This window comes from Lynx rufus, unplaced genomic scaffold (genome assembly GCF_022079265.1).
Source record: "Lynx rufus isolate CCGP_SWC_20201006 ecotype Redwood Valley unplaced genomic scaffold, mLynRuf1.p SCAF_23, whole genome shotgun sequence".
Lineage (NCBI taxonomy): Eukaryota > Metazoa > Chordata > Mammalia > Carnivora > Felidae > Lynx > Lynx rufus.
In genome coordinates, this window is record NW_025814838.1 from 8328215 (window position 1) to 8349541 (window position 21327).

A 21327-nucleotide genomic window follows, 5' to 3' on the forward strand; every position below is an offset into this window, starting at 1 on the left:
TTGCAACAGCACTTGGGAAGGAGGGATCCCTAACGTCTTGTTTTTTAATTTATTTTTATTGAGATATAATTGACATGCAACATTATGTAAGTTTGAGATGTAAAACGTGTTGATTTGATACATTTATGTATTGCAATATGATCACCACCCTAGTGTTAGCTAACAGCCCTGTTATGTCACATAATTATCATTTCTTTTTTGTGGTAGAAACAATTAAGATCCAGTTTCTTAGCAACTTTGGAGTTTTTCTTGCCGTCTTGTCTATAATCACTATCCTGTGCATTAGATTGTTTCCTCCCATCTGCCTTCACGTGCCAGTCATTCTTCCTCCCCAGCCCACCCACCGGAAGGGTGCATTTTTAAATGAGAAAGGCCTTTTGATTGAGAGCTACAGGCTTTCTCAGTGCAAAGAAACTGAGTAAGCCTGCTGAGTTAGCATCTCCCAGGGAGGGCTCCCCAGGCCTCTCAGAAGCATACCTGGGTAAACAATGCTTAGAGCATCTCAAAAAAAAAAAAAAAAATCCGCAATTGATTCTTTCTGGCTCCTCTTACCCACAGAATCTGTATTTTTCAAGCACTCCTGTTTTTTTTTTTTTCTAACGTGCAGTACAGATTGAGAAACTCCCTGTCCCCCAGGCTGCATGTTATCTTTTGTGATTCTCCACTACTTTAACTTGAATGGTCATGGCACCTTGATCACGTGGATAGGAACTATAGCTGAGCCAATGTAAGGGAAGAGAACTGGGGCCTCTCTCAGCAAGACCAGGCCACTGACAGTGCCAGTAGCTTGGTGCTACATCACCTGATGGGATTGGATACTGCTAGGGGCTGTTGGGCTGGGGTGAGAGGTTGAACCTGGGGAACCTGGAAACAGGTCAGTTGCACCTGGCCCATCTTCAGAGTTTGGGACTGACACAACTATAGACAAGGATCGACAGCAAAAGGGAGTCACAGTAGCACTTTATCAAGAGCTAGACACACCTTCTGATGCAGAGCTACTGGTAGAAGGTACATGAGAGAATATATCCTAGCTCCAATTTAACCACCCAGATGTGGGCTTGAAGGAAGTGAAAACAGATCCAGAAAGGCCAGACCTGCCAGACAGGGGCAGACCCTTATCAGCTTGCTCACCACAGTGGCCCAGGAGGAAGAAGAGTGCCATTCACAGGGACTGACCTCCAAGGCACAGTAACCTGAGCTCCTAGTAAAATATGGCCCAGTAAATGTATAGGCAGAAGTTCCCAAACTTTTTTCTGTGTGTGGCGCCTTTGTGTCTCGGTACCTTTGTTTTTTTATAGTTCCCCTCCCTGGGCTGAAAGAAACACCTAACAGCTTTGTTTATGAAGTAATAAGGTTCAAACAACTTTAATAAGTATTTGTGTCATTTCAACAACTGTTTTTTTTAATCCATATAAATGGAAAGAAAAAAACATTTGTGTTTCATTTTTAAATAACCACAACTAATTGCTGCTAGTTTGCTGCAGTGCCCAGGGGTACCTTGGCACACAGTATGGGAACCACAGGTCAAGGTCCAACCAGTCAGATTAGCAGCTCATCCTACCTGAGAGAGAACCAGCAAAGCAAGTGGAAGTAGGAACATAGAGAAGGGACTAGAATAATATGCCCTTCCCCCACCCAGTCCCCAACAGCTACTAGTTGTAGGTCTGGGCTGGGACCATGTTTGACTTCTGCAAAGGAGGTAGAAAATAAATGTCTTTAAGAACACTTTCAAGGAAGAGAATAGAAATTCCATGCCCTGTGAGACAGATTTCTGTCCCACTTGGGTGGAGATCTGAGCTGTGGGCCCTTTGGAGATCAGCATGAAAAGTGGGGGGCGGGGAGGGAGGGCTTGTGGTTTTGAACGGTCGGGGAATCTTTATTCATAGGGTACAAGCATCTTGTGTGCGGTTGATGACATTCAGCTGTTACTTGATGATCACGTGATAAAGACCCAGACTATGTGTGGCTCCCCATTCATCAAACCAATAGAAGCAGAATGCCGGGTAAGAGGAAATGAGATTGAGGGTTCTTGATGTCTCATTAGCTCTGGGTTTGCTGGAGGAGGGAGAAGATTTTTAAGTTCAGTTAACAAAGAAGCTCACTTTTTCCTGATTGGAAAAAATACATAACTCAAGACTGAAAGCAATAACCATCCAAGTAAGCATATGGCACTCTGAGCCTTTACAGTAGTCTGCCAAAAGAGAAGATGAGATGATTTTAATGCACTGAATAAAAATACATTTGTAAAGTATTTTATGAGCTAGAGTAATCTAGAATATAAACTACATAAGGGTAGGGGTTTAGGCTCCTTTCTTGCCTCAGTGTTTGTGGAAGTGGCATAAGCTAAGGCCACTCTGGAGCCAGACTGCCTGGGTTCAAATTCTGGCTTTGTACTTTGTTGTGTGACCTTGGGAAAGTTACTTGAACTGTTCTATGTCCATTTCTGCATCTGTAAAGTGAGATTTGTAATAGTATCTCCCTCATAAATCTGTTGAATTAAACTGGTTTCATATATGTAAAGCACTCAGACCATCGCTTGTCACAGAGTAAGCATTATAGCTGCTATTAATATTATTCCATTGGGAAAACTGCATGAAGGCAAGGACCCTTGTTTTTTTCATTGCTGTATCCACATTGCCTAATGACCAGAACACTGGGGGCAAATAATAAGTACTTTCTTAAACAAGTGAATGAGCAAATGAATGAATGAATCCATCCAGTTTGTTCACTCAATGGGTCTGTGTTGCAGAGTGGCAGGTTAATGATTCAGATATGAAATGCTAAATTCACAGAAATGGGAAGAAAAGCTGGTTCGTGTGCAGGAAATTTTGGAGGCCTGGTTGAAATGCCAAGCCACCTGGCTGTACCTGGAACCGATCTTCAGCTCAGAGGACATCATAGCCCAGATGCCAGAAGAGGGCAGGAAATTTGCCACCGTTGATAGTTACTGGAAATCACTCATGTCCCAAGCGGTAAGTTTTTCCTCCCTAGCACATCTCTCCATCAGGAATGTGGGATGCTGTACAGATGTTCCTCACTGCACATCGTAGCCATGTCCCTTGAAATTTATAAGTAAACTAGATTTTTTCAAATTTGATATTTTTAAAATTTTTTTCTAATTTTGAAAGTTGTTACTAAAAATTCAAGTGTAGAAATATGTAATACAGAGAGTGGAGGCCTTTTGAAAGCCTACCTCCTTAGAGGCAACTGTTAGTAGTTTGTATGATTTAGTTCTCATTCCTAATGAGGTAGAAGATTGTGTCACATGATAATGCAATAGAACTTTTATAGATTGAGGATCATTTTAGAATTCAAATCATTCTCCATATTCAGTTACCTAGTTATTTAACAAATGTTTATTCAATACCCAGCATTGAATTAACAGTCAGAAAACAACTTGAAGATGACTAGTATATGATTTCTGCCTTCATAAAATTCACTGTCTTGTGAGGAGAGACTCAGAGGTAAATAAGAGAGCTATAAAAGAAGTATGTATAAACACCTTTTAGAACACAGAAGAGTGGTTTAGTTGCCTGGGAGTGTCAAGAAAGGCTGCAAAGGGGGCAACATCAGAAACAAGCCTTTTAGGATGAGTTCACTGGGCATACAGGGCAATCAGGGGTATCCATTAAGAGATGATATCTTTTTCCTTTTTGAAGTCAAGTGTACTCAAATTGGGGCTCACTTATAAAGAATTTATCTCAAGAATATTTATCTGTGTTAGCGGGAATTTATTTTGCCCAACCAGTGGAGCCAGTTTTCATGATATCCTGCTTCCTCCGACTCCATATTAGTTCAGATTCTTCAGTTGCAAGTGTTCAGTAACAAAAGTTCCGCTGAATAAATTTTAAAGATAAAATTGGCTTTTTTAAAGAATTCATAAATTGGGCACTATCCCATCTAACAAATAATAGGATGCTCAAAGGAGTTGTACAAAATGGAAAGTTTATTTTTTTTTAATTTTTTAATGTTTAATTTTGAGAGAGAGAGCACGCAAGCAGGGGAGGGGCAGAGAGAGAGGGAGACACACAGTCCAAAGCAGCCTCTAGGCTCCAAGCTTTCAGCACAGAGCCAGATGCGAGACTCATACCCATGAACCATGAGATCATGACCTGAACCAAAGTTGAACACTTAACCAATGAGCCACCCAGGAGCCCTGGAAGGTTTTTATAGAAGGAGGAGTCAACCATGTCCAGAGGAAGAGGATCATGTTGTATGAGCATTCACCCTTGTGGGATTAGGAGGCAGTTAGCTGGGCAGGGAAGTCAGCAATTGATGAGCTTGGTCATATACTCAATGATCAGTCTCAGAATCTAGGAACCCTGTGGTGATTCTCATTTTTTTATGGAACCTAGGTGAAAGATACCAGGGTTCTGGTGGCAGCAGACCAGCCACGGATGGCTGAGAGGCTTCAGGAAGCCAACCTCCTCTTAGAGGACATCCAGAAGGGGCTGAATGATTACTTGGAGAAGAAGAGACTGTTTTTCCCCAGGTATTCAGTACTATTCTTTTGTTTGGAGTTACCTTTTTGACCCATGTATAGTTAGAATTACATGTTTCATCCTGAGGGTTGGCTTCTACCAATATTTTTCATAGTTTTTTCCTGGTTTTCCATTCCCCACAAGACAGCTTTCAGGAGTAGGGCATGTCTTTCTGGTCATTGCTTAGAGTGAGGTTGAATAGACACCAGTAGGAACCAAATCATGGTCAAATACCTAGTTGAAGGGATATAGTAGTCCTGATTAAGAGCCTAGACTTGGGAGTTAAACAGACCTCTGTTTGAGTCCCAGCTTTTCCACTTATTAATCTTGAGACTTTTAGCAAATCTACCTGAGCCTCAGGTTCTTCACTGTAAAATAGAAATATAATAATGGCTCCTACCTCATATATTTGTGCAGATCAAGGAGATAATGCATGTAAAGCATTTAGCCATCTAAACAGTTAAATGTTTTTTGACATCAAATTTTGCAGTTTCTGGTAGGTATGTTTTTAAATATTTGACTCTTGTTAAATATTTATATTTTTGCTTCTGCGTAAAAGTCAAAGTCATTTTAGAGGGTTGGTTTCAGAAAGAGGATTCTCACTGCTGATATCTATCCATGTCATTTGACTTGAATTGGGATGTTGGTTTGATCCAAATTTGCTTTTAGGAAAAGTAAATTTTTGTGTTCCCTTGTATGGAGAAAAAATTAGTTTCCTGCTTTCCACCACAAACTTAAAAAAAATTTTTTCTTAAGTAAGCTCCATGCCCAGTGTGGAGCTTGAACTCATGACCCTGAGATCAAGAGTCATATTCTCTACTGACTGAGCCAGCCAGGTGCCCCTCCATCAGAAATTTTTTAAAAATGGTTTGTTTAGGATTTACAAATGTCCTTGTGTCTATGTAGTGCAGCATTGTGTGATAGAACTTTCTACAATGATAGGAATGTTCTGTATTTGTGCTGTCCAATACAGTAGCCATTACGCACATGTAGCTATATAGCACTTTAAATGTGGCTAGGGTGCCTGAGAAGGTGAATTTTTAATGTATTTAATATTAATTTTGCAATGTAGATAGCCATGTACAGCTAATGGCTTCAGTTTTGGACAATACAAATACAGCACAAATCATGGAAGGAACCTGAACTTGGAAGCACAAAACTTAGGAAGAGGAAACCCCTGAGATTTGGGCTTTGAGTCCTATACGCTGTCCTGTTATTCCTTATAAAAATATGAGCAATAGCCAACACTAACACAGCATTTACCATATACCAGGACAATTCTCTAGGTGCCTTACATGTATTAACTTATTTAAACTCACAATAATCCTATGAAGTTGGAAGCATTATTATTATTTCCTTTTACAAATAAGGAAACAGTAACTTGCCAGAAGACACAAGACTGGTAAATGGACAAGCTAGGATTCAATCCAGGCAGTCTGTATAAGATACCCTGTTATTTAATCTCTCTGAGACTGCTTTTCTCCCTAAATTACACACACACACACACACACACACACACACACACACACACACACTCTATTCTCTCTCTCTCTCTCTTCCTCCCTCTTTCACTCTCTCTCTCTCTCACCATGAATATCTCAGTTTCCTTACGCATTTTTATAAAGTCATGCACTCTCAGAAAACACTTTGAAAATGTTAATGAATAATTTCACATATTTGAAATTAATTTTGTCTTGAAAGTATGGAGTGCTAAATAATGATTTTATGTTAAGTTATCCAAGTAATTTAATTATTACTCTTATGGCCTTTGAGCCTTATTTATTGTCACACTTGATGAGTCCATAGAGATCACCTGTGTTAATTTCCCTTGGCAGTGAGAAAAATTGATATCTTCATTAGATATTGGTATGTTAGTCAGCCAACAAATAATTATTGCGCTCTTCCTATCTGCTCAACATTGCAGCTATAATACATTAGTTTGCTTTGCATCATAACAAACCTCCCCATAACTGAGAAGCTTAACACAGCAACTGTTTATCTAGCTCATAATCCTGTGGACTTGCAAATAGGGCTGGAATCAGCAGGGTGGCTCTTCTGGTCTCATCAGGGCTCATTTATGTGCCTGGTCAGCTGGCAATTGATAGCCTCAATGACTTGTCTAGTGGTTGGCTTCCTTTTGGCTGGAGCAGCCAGGATAGTTGGGCCACATGTCTTTCATCCTCCAGAAAGCTAGCCTGAATTTATTCACATGGTGGTGGTCACAGGGTTCCCAAGGCCAGCCAAGAGTGGAAGCTGTAAGGCTTCTTAATGTCTAGGCTTGGAACTTGCACAAATGCATGTTTGCTATAGTCTGTAGGCCAAAGCAGGACACAGAGCCCGGCCAAGTTTGAGACATGTAAAAATAGATTCGACCTCTTGTAAAGAGGAACCATAAATATCATGGCCATAAATATCATGACCATACACAGTGAAGACTGTAATATATGGTCCATCAATTATGGGACTTTTCAGGTTGATGGTTACAGTTTGTCTGTAAAATAGAGGTTTGTCTATTGAACATTTGCTAAAAGTTTGTGGTTGGTGACTTAAGGGCCTGAGCAAGACAATGATTCTACCATCTTCTAACTTAAAACATGAAGTAAAGTCCTCTCCATATAGATAGTGATGTGATGTGTGGTCTGGGAGTGAACAGTCAAGAAAGAATTTTTGAGATGTTTCAAGTGAAAAAAATGTGGTTTTATTAAAGCATGGAGGAGCCCCTGGGTGGCTCAGTGGGTTGAGTGTCTGGTTCTTGATTTCAGCTCAGGTCATAATCCCAGGGTCATGGGATCGAGCTCTACATTGGCCTTTGCACTGAGTGTGGAGCCTGCTCTCTCTCTCTCTCTCTCTCTCTCTCCCCCTCCCTCCCTCCCTCCCTCCCTCTCCCTTTCCCCACCTCTCCCTTTTCCCTCCCCTCCCCCACTCACTCTCTCTAAAAGAAAGAAAGAAAGAAAGAAAGAAAGAAAGAAAGAAAGAAAGAAAGAAAGAAAGAAAGAAAGAAAAAGAAAAACAAGCACAGGGACAGGACCCATGGGCAGAGAGAGCTGCACTGGAATTGGGAGGAGCAATTGATTATATACTTTGGAGCTGGGAGAGGGGAGGTGAGTTGAGACAAATGAAGTTTCCAAAAGGATTTTCATATGTTAAAGAAGACTTAACAGGATCCTGGAGGTCTGGCTATTGTCAAGTGAAGGTTGCCTTTGCCTCTAGAAAAGTATTAACATTAAGACAGTTGTGAGTTCCTGGAGGAATGTCATACTCTGCCTGTCTTAAGTACTTGGCAATGGACTGCAAGTTGTAAGGAAATCTAATTTTATCTACATTTCCTTTTGCCTTTGTTCTCCACATCAGATAGGTCAATAATGTACTTCTTATTTCACACTGGTAACATTTTCTGTCATACTTGGAGATAAGGAAAGACAAGGAAGTCTTCTCTCTTCTTCTAATAATGGTTCTGTACTGATTGTATATTAGAATCACCTTGGATTTTAAAACTATAGATCCCTAGACCTAACACAAGTCACTTATATTAGACTCTTGAGGCAGTGGAACCTTAGCATTGGAGGTTTTTTTAAGCTCCACAGGTGATTCTAGAGTGCAAAGTTGAGCACCACTGCTGTATCCAAGTTTCCTCCAAAAGGTGGCACCCTGCCCCCAAGCCATATTAAACTCACATATACCAGCTTTCATCCTTTGTCTTCCTCTGAGTCAAAACTGTCTCCACCCTCTATGCTTTACAGAAGACTCTAGAATATATCTGGTGTTCACATGTGTCATCTATCTGTTGGGGAGTATCACCTTCTTGGGAAAAGAGGTTCTCAAAAGAGATTCCAGTTGCCATCTTCTTTTGCTTTAAAATAGGTTCTTCTTCCTGTCAAACGATGAGCTGCTGGAGATCTTGTCAGAGACCAAGGACCCCCTCCGCGTGCAGCCACACTTGAAGAAGTGCTTCGAAGGAATTGCCAAGCTAGAGTTTACAGACAGCCTGGAGATTGTAGGCATGATAAGCTCAGAAAAAGAGACCATTCCATTCAAACAGAAAATCTACCCAGCTCAAGCCAAAGTAACTCTCCTCTTACTCATGTTCATTCTTTTCTCCATAACAGAGCAATACAGAGAGAAGCAGAGAGCATATTGATAGGTTAAGCACTTGGACTCGAGTTCCATACTGCCAGGGTGTGGAATACCTGAGTTCCACAGCTTAAGGACTAGGCGACTTTGGGAAATTGCTTAATCTTTCTGAGTCTCCATTTGCCCATCTCTAAGATGAGGGTTTTACTGCAATCCAAGTGACACACTAAATTTATGGAAGGATTTCAACCAAGCTTCATGTGGAGGCAATAACAGGCATCAGACCCAACAGCCGATGCTGTTCAGATCTCCATGATCAAAGCCCGATTAAAAGTGATCTAGTCAGACAGCTTTCTGGGGCAGGTGTTTTTAAAGGTCAATAAAACATTATGGAATCAATGCCATTTTACTCAGGTTTTGATCCAAGTGTCCTTATATAATGAGTAAGATGTAAATTACTCCCTCTTCTGCTGAACATGATGGCACCATCAACTAGAAGTAGACAAGCACTCTTGGCTTTGCTTTGTTAACCATTTTTGCCAGCCACACATATAAGTTGTAATAACCAGGAATCACGTTACCAAATAGACACCAGCTAGCTCACAGGTGCCTGAAGTTACCTGAAATTCTAAAACTGAATAATTTGATGCATATTTGAATTACCTGTAGAGCTTTAAATAAAATTCAAATGCCCAGGTTGCATCCCATAACAAATTGAAACAGCTGGGAGTGGAAGTCAGGTATCCATATTTTTTAAGAATCTCCAAATCATTCCAGTGCACGACAAAGTTTGGGAACCACTGGAACAAGGCAAGAATTAGAACTGCTCATTAGAAATGAGCAATTATTTTATGAACTGAAACATAAATGTGTCATTTGCTTCCTGAGAAGTTGTCTGTTTCAGAAAATTACGTGAAATGTGTGTCAAGAATCCCCCATTTCCCCTTTTATGTGACACATACTTCCTAGAATGAAAAAATATAAATAAGTAAATAAATATAAAACATATAATTAGAGAATATTGGCTTGAAGGGGTGTCAGACCTTTGGCCTCCCTCCAGCCTTGGTCCAGAGAGAGCTTGGGTTCTGCCCATGATGTGTCCCTCTGGGCTTGGCTAGCTTGCTCCTTTTTTGTGTCGCCCCACAGGGCATGGTGGAAAAGTGGCTCCAGCAGGTGGAGCAGATGATGCTTGCTAGTATGCAGGAAGTTATTAGACTTGGGATCGAAGCATATGTCCAGGTAAATGAGAATTGGGATATACATGCCAGGGTGTTGGTACAGCAACCACAACTCTGGGTTAAATGGATCAGTTATAACCACCCCTCTGTCTTCTACCAAAACCCACGCTAATCCTGTTGGGTAACACCTGACCCCTCTGTGCCCTCTCTTCTTTCCCTGTGAATCTTGGGGTGATGTACATATTTCCGATGAAATGGAAGCAGCTGGGACAAGACAACATGGTTAGCTTTAACCCTCTGGCTGCTCCCTGCCAAGTCCTTTCTGTGAAATGAATTGATGGTAGGAGGTTTTTTTAGAGCCCCTTCCAATTAAGCATTTTCCCTTCCAGGCTTTTAGGTTCCATTACACAAGCCTAAACAGTACAACTCATTAAACTCCCAAAATTTTAGGGAAAGAAGGTATGACCGAAGAAAGCCAAAAGAAAAAGAGCTGGTGGCAATCACTCTTCAGCCAGCTCCTAGCAAGGCTAAATGTAGGCAGATCAGGTCTTTGTGCTCCTTGATTTGGGTGCCTTTTTGCCTTACTTTTCAGGGCCCCACCCCCATGACCCTTTCCATCAAACCAAAGAATATTCAGTTAATACCTTCCCACTAAAGTACAGGGTACTGACCCTGCTGTCCCTCTTGGTAGTAGTACATTGTAAATGAAAGGCCTATCCTTTGTCCTGCGATTTATTTTAAATTAAAAAACTAAGGAAAAATGGCTACCAGTATGAAATATTTCATGCAATTGCGTGTATATATATAGCAAGAGTCAGCAAACATTTTCTGCAATGTAAATGTTTTTATAGTGTCTTCAGCTCTGTGGGCCACAAAAAAACAGCCTTGGATGATAGGTAAACAATGGGTATGGCTGTGTTACAATAAAACTTTATTTTCAGAAACAGAAGCAAGGCCAGATTCAGCCCTCTGGTCTTAGTTTGTAAAATCTATAGTTTAAAAACAAGTTTGAGGAGTTGCTGGGCATGGCTAAGGAACCTGGCACAGCACTACAATATTACATAGACATCAAAAAGAATGGGTATGAAAACTCACTAAACAGCTCCTTGATTATAACTGTGTAAAATTCTTGGATTGGGAATTTAAGAAAAAAAAACGAGTTGAGCTTGCTGATGATTTTTTTTTCTTTTTCATAAAATTCAGTGAGGAAGACATAAATCAGTAATCCCAGAGATGTCAAGCCTAGTAGCTTCTGAGGGTGGAGGAGGATTTTGTATTTCTTGAGGGGTAAGGTGGTGGGGGATGTTTTTCAGACATTGATTTAAGTCACACAAGATGAAATGACCCTACCACCTGCCCCCCCACACACCTTTCCAGGTCCCTCGTAATCAGTGGGTCTTGCAGTGGCCTGGCCAGGTGGTTATCTGTGTCTCTTCCATCTTTTGGACCAAGGAGGTATCCCAAGCCCTGGTCGAAAAGACCCTACCGGTAAGTGAGCCTGTCATGAAGCTTGTAGAGGAGATTCAAGCTCGATTAAGATTGGAATGACATATACTTAAAATAGCCCTATTTTCTGAACAACAACAAGAAAAAATCATAGCATCCAACTCTGACATTGGGAAAGCCAGGGTTTTCATGGGGACGGTGGATGGATTTGGAATTGAGGCTGTCCTGGAGTTCTCTAGTGTAACACCTCTCACGATCCTTCCCAGGTAGAAATACTAGGCTGTAATATACTAAATTTTTATCAGTCTTCACTTCCAGGGGTCAGCTTGGCAAAATTTCTATCAACAGAGACCTCTTCTCTTCTTTCTGGGCCCAAATACCACCTGGTCCTGTTTTCCCCTCCTCCTTTACCATTACCACTTCTTGCCACCTGCAGTTCAACACAAACCCACCTACAACTCTTCATTCAGCTTTCTTTTAAGACCAAGAATGTTGAAGTCCTCCTTGTCCTGAGATCCAGACATGCATATTTCCAGTTAATTCCTTCCTTGGAGGCCAATGCTTGAGAGTTCAAGACCTGGATGGACTTGGGGGGTGCCTGGGTGGCTAAGCGTCCAACTCTTAATTTTGGCTGAGGTCATGGTTCATGGCTTTGAGCCCCATGTTGGACTCTGCACTGAGAGCACAGAGCCTGCTTGGGATTCTCTCTCTCTCTGTCCTTCCCCCCCACCCCCCCCCCGCCCCCACCATATGTATTCACATTTTCTCTCTCTTTCTCTCTCTAAATAAAAATTAAAAAAAAAAAAAGACCTGGATGGACTTGGGTTCATATCTTGTACTTTCCCTTGTTAGCTGTGTGACCATGGGCAAGTTATTTAATCTAAGTCTTGGTCTCCTTGGCTCTACAATGCGCCACAGTGCACCACATTGTAGTACAACATCATACTCTTCTGTGGGAGAGTTAAATGAAATACTAGCAAATGAGTCACTGCTAGAGACCAGGCTATGAATCCCACAGGGCAGAGGCTATGTCTGTTTTGCTCACTATTATATCTTCAGGGGTTACTGCAATGCTGAGCACATAGTAGGTGCTAAATATTTGCTGAACAAATGAATTGTAACTCCATTCCCAACCTTTTTACCATAAACATTCCCATATTTATCCTATTAGACCTTCTGTTATTCCCCCTGTAGATGACTGGCTGCAGACAAGAAAGTATTTTAGTTTATTATATTTTGTTTTATACCTTAAAATTAGAACATTAGTATTTAACCAGCATTCAAATTTCTACAGATTCCATGTTGATAATTCCTACAAATATACTTTACACTTGCTGACTGCTTTCATGTATTTCATTTCACACTTTTGAAACACTAAAAAATTATGATTTTTGTGACTGCATCTCTGTGCCCCAGTTTTCCTACCTGTAAAAGGAGAGCCTGCTTCCCATCACACATCAGTGCCATAGAGTACCTGTGTGTTGAATGATGTGGCTCAGTGTCTTAAAGGAAGCAAATGTTGGTACAGGATCACCATCCATGCATCCATCCATCCATCCAGTATTCGTTTAATAAATATTTGTTTGACATCTGCCCTGTGCTGAAATGATGCTACTAGGCAAAGGGAATTAGAAGTGAATCAGAGCGACATGGTCCCTGTCCTCATGAATTTACAGTCTAGTGGGGGAGATAAAAAGTCTCTTCAGTAGGAGTGTGATAAGGAAAGCTTAGGGATTCAAGAAGCATGGGAAGGAAGGAGAGAAGAGAGAGGTTAGGATTAGAGATGATTTCCCAGGAAAATGGTGCCTAAGAGGAGACCTAAAATATAAACAGGGATTAGCCAAGCAAAAAACAGGAGAAAGAGTGTTCGAGAGAGAGAGAGAGAAACCACAATGTGCAAAAGTCTGAAGATGAAAAATGTGGTGCATTCCAGCAACTGAAGGCACTTTGGTCCAGAATAGCTGTGGAATGAGTGTGGTTAAGAAAGATGTGGGGTGGGGTGCCTGATTGGCTCAGTTGGCAGAGCATGGGACTCTTGATCTTGGGGTTGTGAGTTTGAGCCCCACACTGGGTGTAGAGATTACTTAAAAATAAAATCTTAAAAAAAAAAAAAAAAAGATGCATCACCAAGAGTTTTCCAGACTCACAGCAAGGGCAATGGGGAGGCATTGAAAAGGCTTTTTTTTTTTTTTTTTTTTTTTTTTTTTTTTGGCTATGTGTCAGGTACCTTATTAATAATAATAACAACCATCAGTATTTACTGGATGCTTTATTCACACTGTGCCAAGTGCTTCGCCATTTCATTTAATCTTCAAAACAGCTCCAAGAGATAGCTGAAATTATCTAGACTCAGCAGAACAGGAGACTAAGACTCAGCAGGTTACTCTATTTTGCCCAGAACTGCATAGCTAGGAAGTGGGGAAGGTGAGCTATGAACCTAAGGTGGTCTCACTTTTTTTCCTCTTTAAAATGTATTTGTATTTTTTAACTCTTTATTTCGAAGTAATGTCAGACTCACAAATAATGTTGCAAAAATAATGCAGAGTTCTCATATCCAGATTCACCCAAAATTAACATCTTAAATAGCCACAATATGATTATAATTATCCAAATCAGGAAACCAACATTGATGCAAGATACATTCTTATCTAATCTGTTCCAGGATCATGGTTTACATACATTTACTTTTCACATCTCCTGTGTCTCCTTTAATCTGAAAAAGTTTCCATTTTTTAAAATTCTGATTTACTGCATAATTTATATACAGTAAAATTCACCCTTTTTAGTGTACAGTTCTGAGTTTCAACACATACATACATTTGTGTAACCACCATCACAATCAAGATACAGAACAGTTGCATGCCCCCCAAAGTTCCCTCACTCCCTTTGTAGCAATCCCTTCCCCTGTTCCACGCCTCTGGCAACTACCAAGCTGTTGTCTGCTCCTGTATTTTGTCTTTTCCACAGTATCATAACAATAAAATCAAGATATCTGGCCTTTCCAATTTGACTTCTTTCAGTTAGCATAATGCATTTAAAATTTGTCTTGAGGTTAATGAAGAGAGTGAGGGAAAGGTTGCTGGAGGGGTGGCTTGGGTCATGGGCTGGTGGATGGTGCCATTTCCCAAGAGGGGATTACAGAGAAGAATCCAGTTTAACCAGATGTCCCCTCCTGTGCCCCTGCCAGGATTTTCTGAAAAAGAGCAACAATCAGATCGCACAGATTGTCCAGCTGGTTCGAGGGAAGCTAAGCAGTGGGGCTCGACTCACCCTCGGGGCCCTCACGGTCATCGATGTCCATGGTGAGCAAGGAGGCTTCTCTGGCATTTCTGACTGTCTAGGAATAGCAACCAGGCTTGCTGCTCTCCATTCTCCTGGATGGAGTGATTCAGGGTCTCCTTTCCTGTTAAGGAGAGGCTTCTCTAACTGTAAGTAAGGTGAGGGAGTAAGAAGTCAAGGCTTCTATGAATCTCCACCTCCTTTTCTCTCCCATCCCCACCCTTATTTCCAGGGAACCCCTAAGCAGGACCCTCTCACTGAGACCATGATGGCCAAAGCCAATTTCTAAGATTCACCAACTTGGAAAATTTTCTTGAGTCTGACCATAGCTAATATTTTTGAATACCCACCAGGTACGAGGCTTTGTGCTCAGTGCTTGACATACATTATCTTGTTTTTATACACACTTAACAAATTAAGAACCTGAGGCTTAGAGGGTTAAATAACTCACCAGAGAGGAATACAACTACTAAGTAGCAGAAGCTGTTTTGTAATTTGATGTCATTGATTTAATGGTAATTCTTTGTCTGATTCCAAACCCAAGAGACTGGAAATGGGCAGTGTATGCAGGGAGAGAACGGGTGAGAGATAATGCCTTCCAGTAATTCCTTTAAAAAAAAAATGGGAATGCAAGCTGGTGCAACCACTCTGGAAAACAGTATGGAGGTTCCTCAAAAAACTAAAAATAGAACTACCCTACAACCCAGCAATTGCATTACTAGGCATTTATCCATGGGATACAGGTGTGCTGTTTCAAAGGGACACATGCATCCCCACGTTTATAGCAGCACTATCAACAATAGCCAAAGTATGGAAAGAGCCCAAATGTCCATCGACGGATGAATGGTTAAAGAAGATGTGGTATATATATGCACAATGGAGTATTACTCGGCAATCAAAAAGAATGAAATCTTGCCATTTGCAACTATGTGGATGGAACTGGAGGGTATTATGCTAAGTGAAATTAGTCAGAGAAAGACAAAAATCATATGACTTCACTCATATGAGGACTTTAAGAGACAAAACGGATGAACATAAGGGAAGGGAAACAAAAATAATATAAAAACAGGGAGGGGGATGAAACAGAAGAGACTCATAAATATGGAGAACAAACTGAGGGTTACAGGAGGGGTTGTAGGAGGGGGGATGGGCTAAATGGGTAAGGGGCACTAAGGAATCTACTCCTGAAATCATTGTTGCACTATGTACTAACTAATTTGGATGTAAATTTAAAAAAATAAAAAATAAAATTTTTTAAAAAAAAAGGAGAAGAGGAGGAGGAAGAACTGGGGCCTTTATATAAAACAAACCACCCCCTCACCCTCACTCCATCACCACCAAGGAAACTAGGGCTGGACTAGCTGGTTGCCTGGAAACAGTGTCTCTCTTGTTCATACACCCAGCTGCCTTCTGGCATTTTGTGGCATCTTGTTCTCCTTAAGATTGATGCTCATTTCTATCTAATTTTGCTTGGATAGACAAGCATGAAATCAGGGAGAGAGAAGGGAGAATGCGAACTTCATCTGGTAGTAGTAAGAAGTGCATGTGTGGTTACCGCCCAGGGTTCCCCAGAATGGTTGTGTTCACACATTTGCACATACACACTCAGGCACACACACGTGCACGCACACACACACATGCACACACACACATGCTGCATCATGCAGGCATTCCCCATACTCAGTCCCTTGAGAGTCATCTTCCTCTTGGATCCCTCATGGAGACCCCTACTCCTGCTACTACTCTGTGGTTTCTCTGAAGAACCTGGAGGGGAATTACATTCCTCAGGAAGGACGGAAGAGCTATTGGTGTAATCTTCAAGGACTCTTCTCCGGAGGGTTTTGGATTTTACTGTCATGAAGAAGACTTCTCTTCACAGAGGGGCAGTAGACTAACAGAAGCATCCCTTTGCAAAGTTATGTTTCTGAGATACTAAATGCAGGCTACTGTCCTACTTATGAGATCTCAATAGCTCTCATCCAAGCATTCCATAAAAAATAACTAATGATTCTCATAAACCTTTATTTATTCTTCAACTTCAGGGCTCCCATAACTGTGAGAAAATTAAATTAGGCTCATAATCCTATGAGAGAAAGAAGGACACCCAGAAGTATATCTCCCATCTGTTTTCTCAGGCCCCGAGATGGAAAGACTATATGTAACCATGGGTTCTGGGGACCCCTTCCCTTGCCAACTGCATCAGGCCAAGCTGACTGTATTCTCCTAGGATATCCTAGAAGTCTGGAACAGGGTCAAAAGGACCATATTGGGGATTTGACAACATTTGGGGTAACTACATATTGCAAATCTCTCTGGGTCAGTCCCCCCAGAATTTAGGAACAGTAACAATAGCTAGTATTTATATAATCTTTCCTTTTTTCTTTCTTTCATCTATCTGTATCTGGATATATATGTGGATATATATTTATATATGTACACATGTATGTGTACATATGTGTGCATATACATGTCTGTGTATACAGTTGGCCTGTGACCAACCTGGGTTTGAACTGCACAGGTCCACGTAGAAGCAAATTTTTTCAATAAGTACAATACAGTACTGTAAATGTATTGTCTCTTCATGACTTTCATAATAATATTTTCTCTAGCTTACTTTATTGTGAGAATACAGTATATGATACATATAACTTGCAAAATATGTGTTAATTGGCCACTTGTTATCTGTAAGGTTTCCAGTCTAAGAGTAGACTATTAGTAATTAGGTTTGAAGGGAGTTGAAAGTTATAAGCAAATTTTTGACTCTACAGTGGTTAGGCACCCCAACCCATACGTTGTTCAAAGGTAAACTGTATATACAGTTAATCCTCCTAATAACCTTCTAATAACTCTAGAAGGTGGGTACTATGTTATCCCCATTTTACAGATTATGCAACTCAAGAGAGAGGTTGCGTAACCTGCTCAAAGTCACGTAGCTAGTTAATGGCAGAACCAGAATTTGGATCCAGGCAGTCTGACTTCAGAGTACGCACTTTTAATGCCTCTGCTGTACTGTCTGAGAGAAGACAATGTAGCATGTTCTCTGCCAGGCTTCTTGGGAGAAGCAAAGTCCACCTTCTGAAAGATATTGCTGCCTGTAGGTTAGGAGTGGGCAGGGAAGCTAGTTGAGCCTGAAACTGTTTGGATAGTGAAGGGTGGCCTGGATAATGTCCTGACATCCTGAGCAGTCTCTGGACATATGAGTATGCTGATGGCTCTGCATTTGTGTGTTTCCACATCTGCATCTGTTCCAATAGCTCGCGACGTGGTGGCCAAGTTATCTGAGGATAATATTTGTGATCTAAATGATTTCCAGTGGATCTCCCAGCTGCGTTACTACTGGGATTCAAAGGATGTACAGGTGCAGATGATCACCACAGAAGTCTTATATGGCTATGAGTACTTGGGGAACTCCCCCCGGCTGGTGATTACACCCCTCACCGACCGCTGCTACAGGTAACCTCTGGGCCTCCCCCAAGACCTGAAGGGTGAATAGAATGCCAGAAGGAAAACCTTCTGGGGAAGAAGGTGTGGAGCATCTTGAGTTTGTAACCTTTACCCTCTACATTTCAGATACTCAGATTGTAGAATTTTGTCCTTAATTATCATGGTCCCACAACAGGCGTGGAAATTAGCCCTTAGGCCAGAAATGAGAACCCAGTAGGAATCCTAATGCAAATTAATGTGGCCAAACCAACAAGCAGAATGTTGATGCCTGTCCTTAAAAATGCCCCAGTACTGGGGTGCCTGGGTGACTCAGTCAGTTGAGCGTCGACTCTTGATTTCATCTCAGGTCATGATCTCAGAGTTCATGGGGTGGAGCCCTATATCGGGCTCTGCACTGACAATGCAGAGCCTGCTTGGGGTTCTCTCTCTCTCTCTTTCTCTCTCTCTCTGCCCCTCCCCTGCTTGTGCTCTATTTCTCTCTCTCTCTCTCTCTCTCAAAATAAATGAACTTTTTAAAAAAAATGCCACAGTATTTAAGTAGAAAGCTCTCCAGTGGCAGGAATCAAGATGGTGCCTGGAGATCCCATAGACGAAAGAATCAAAAGGGGCCAGGTGAAGGACTCAGGCAAGGAGTCTCCAAGCTCAGCCAGCCAGTCTGATGGAGAGACGTAGTCATTCTATGCTCAGCAAAGTGCTTTTCCACTTTCCTTGGTATTCATAACATTAGAAATGTGAACTTTGTGAATGTGTCAACTTTGTGATGTTTAGATTTTCTTTGATTTTGTATATTCCTTAAAGTGGAATTTTTTTAATTAAAAAGACAATTCCTGAGTATTTTGTCCTTTGAAAGTCCTCAAACACCTGTTTTCTGTGTTCTGTGATTTTTGTTCTTCATTCATTTGTTTCATTATTCACTAGTCATTTCTTAAAGTCTCCTGTGCCCCATGCATGACCTCAAGAAACCCTCAATCTAATGGGGTCAGGGGAGAGAGATAGATGATTATAAGATGGTGTGTTAACTGAAACTATAGAGGCCCATACAATGGACTGTAGCGCCACACTTAACACATCATTAATTTCTAATATTTATTTTGCCCCTACTGTATCAAACTGAATCAAATACAGGTCCTGAACTCAAGAGTTCATAATCCAGTGGGAGAAATGGATTTATTTTCACCACTCCATTAGAACTGGTGATCTTTCATGTGTGGAGTTTATGAAGATTTTTTACCTTTATTTGATTCATTTGTGTATGTATTCATTTATCCATTCAGTCATTCATTAAAACAAATGTTTATGGGTGCCACCCATGCACCAGGCTCTAAGATTACAGTACTGAGTAAAACAGAATTTTTTACAATGATGATATCCTGGTCATATAATCAGGGAAAAAATTTAAAGCTATTTGTAGGAGTCAAAACAAAATAAAGCAAAAGTCTCTTTCTTCCCTGTGTCTTAGGACTTGGGCACCGAATTCTTATTTTCTTCCCTTAGGACACTGATGGGGGCTTTGAAGCTGAACCTTGGGGGAGCTCCGGAGGGACCAGCTGGTACAGGAAAGACAGAAACCACAAAAGATCTGGCCAAAGCTTTGGCCAAGCAGGTAGGGAAATGCTGTCTGTTCTCACCCTCTCTTGTCATCCCTGTCTAGACTCCTATCAGGGGAGTGGGCATTAAGTTCAAGATGGTTAAGGGTGAGAGAGGCAGAGTTGGGCCCCAGCTCCTACAGTGGAATAGGAAGAGAAGAGCCACACCCGTGTTTTATGGTGCAGGGTAATTCAGATATGAGGGAACCCACCCCTAATGGTGCCCACATTCTCCTTCTCTAGTGTGTGGTCTTCAACTGCTCAGATGGTCTGGATTACAAAGCCATGGGGAAGTTCTTCAAGGGACTGGCCCAGGCCGGAGCATGGGCCTGCTTTGATGAGTTCAACAGAATTGAGGTAATGCTGCAACGGGACTACAGAGCAGGGATTGGATATGCAGGGGCCTTTTTCTGGGCTCTTAAGTGCTCAGTGACAGTGCCTTATGTCTCCTCTAAGACTGTTGCACAGAGTAAGTACTCAATGAACTAAACAAAAACAGTCCCAAGGAGACAAAGTGCATATTTTATATACATATGGATCCTCAGTATATTCATTCCTTCGCTCCCTCATTCAAAAATTTATTGAGTAGCTAGTATATGTCAGATACTCCGCAATTGTTCATGACACAAAGATAAGTAAGAAATGATTTTGCCCTCTGAGTGTTAGAATTTAGCAAAGGGAAATGAAAAGTAAGTGAAGCACATAGAATATGATAGAAGTCTATGGTAGTGGTACAAAAGAGGCATCACAAAAGAGAGGGGGTGATTAATTCTATTTGGGTAGGGAATTTAGGTCAGGAAATGTAAACATGCAATGGGAACCAATAAACACTGAGTACATACTATGGGTCAAGCATTATGCTAGGTGCTGGAACAGAGATAAAATACTATGGAAACTAGTAACACACACACACACACACACACACACACACACACACACACACATCAATTTTCTTTTTCTTTACCAAAACCCCAAATCATTCTTGTAATTTTGAAGGTGAAGGTCTGGTTTTTAGGTGATTGGGTTTTTTCATTGCTAAGTGAAGGAGACTCTGGCAGAGTTGGGTGGTGGCTGTCAGAGCAAGAGCTCACATCTGCCCACTATTCTCACTCCAGGTAGAAGTGCTATCTGTGGTGGCTCAGCAGATTCTCAGCATTCAACAAGCCATTATCCGGAAGCTAAAGACATTCATCTTTGAAGGCACTGAGCTCCTTCTGAACCCAACCTGCGCTGTCTTCATCACCATGAACCCTGGATATGCTGGCAGGGCTGAGCTGCCAGATAACCTCAAGGTAAACGTGAGCGTGTATAAATTCTGCGTGTATTTTATGGTGTAGAAACCTCTGGAGGTAACAGAAGATCTCACAGAGAAGGCAAATAATGGGTGACATTTTTCAGCTGTGAGAATTAATAGTGGAGCAACAATGGTAGTAAGTTAGTCCCCAGAACCTAACTGTTGCCCCAACAATGTCTCGTGGGGGAGGGGCATATATCCATAATGAACAATGGCAATTAGAAGACAATGAACACTAGAACAAGAGTCACTATTTCTGTTGTCTACAGGAGGTCAATGAGAGGAACCAGCTGGGCTTGGTAGGGACTCTGACAAATGCCCCCTCTAGAGGGAGCAGCCCTTACTTAGCCGCCAGCCTACTGTTGCCAAGCAGGAATTGTCACATCTTCTCATTTTTCAGGAAAAGCCAGACATTTGGATTTTTACATGTAATCTGATTGTTGTGATCCTGGCTAAATGCAAAAAAAAAAAAAAAAAAAAAAAAAAAAAAATCACTGTAGGCCAAACAAAAACATCTCATAAGACAGCATCAAAGGTAGTCACAGAGA

At 41.3% G+C, this 21327-nt stretch overlaps 1 protein-coding gene across 1 annotated transcript in view; it reads left to right on the top strand.

The window, feature by feature from the left end:
* The window catches only part of DNAH3 (dynein axonemal heavy chain 3), a 163770-nt gene that overhangs the window by 51732 nt on the left and 90711 nt on the right, over positions 1-21327 (top strand). Inside the window, exons 21-31 of the mRNA XM_047087673.1 lie at positions 1887-2003; positions 2793-2972; positions 4356-4492; positions 8343-8544; positions 9699-9791; positions 11108-11218; positions 14364-14478; positions 17710-17908; positions 19394-19502; positions 19729-19842; positions 20601-20777. Of these exons, the coding sequence (XP_046943629.1) occupies positions 1887-2003; positions 2793-2972; positions 4356-4492; positions 8343-8544; positions 9699-9791; positions 11108-11218; positions 14364-14478; positions 17710-17908; positions 19394-19502; positions 19729-19842; positions 20601-20777 (1554 nt within the window). The remainder of the gene's footprint in view (positions 1-1886; positions 2004-2792; positions 2973-4355; positions 4493-8342; positions 8545-9698; positions 9792-11107; positions 11219-14363; positions 14479-17709; positions 17909-19393; positions 19503-19728; positions 19843-20600; positions 20778-21327) is intronic.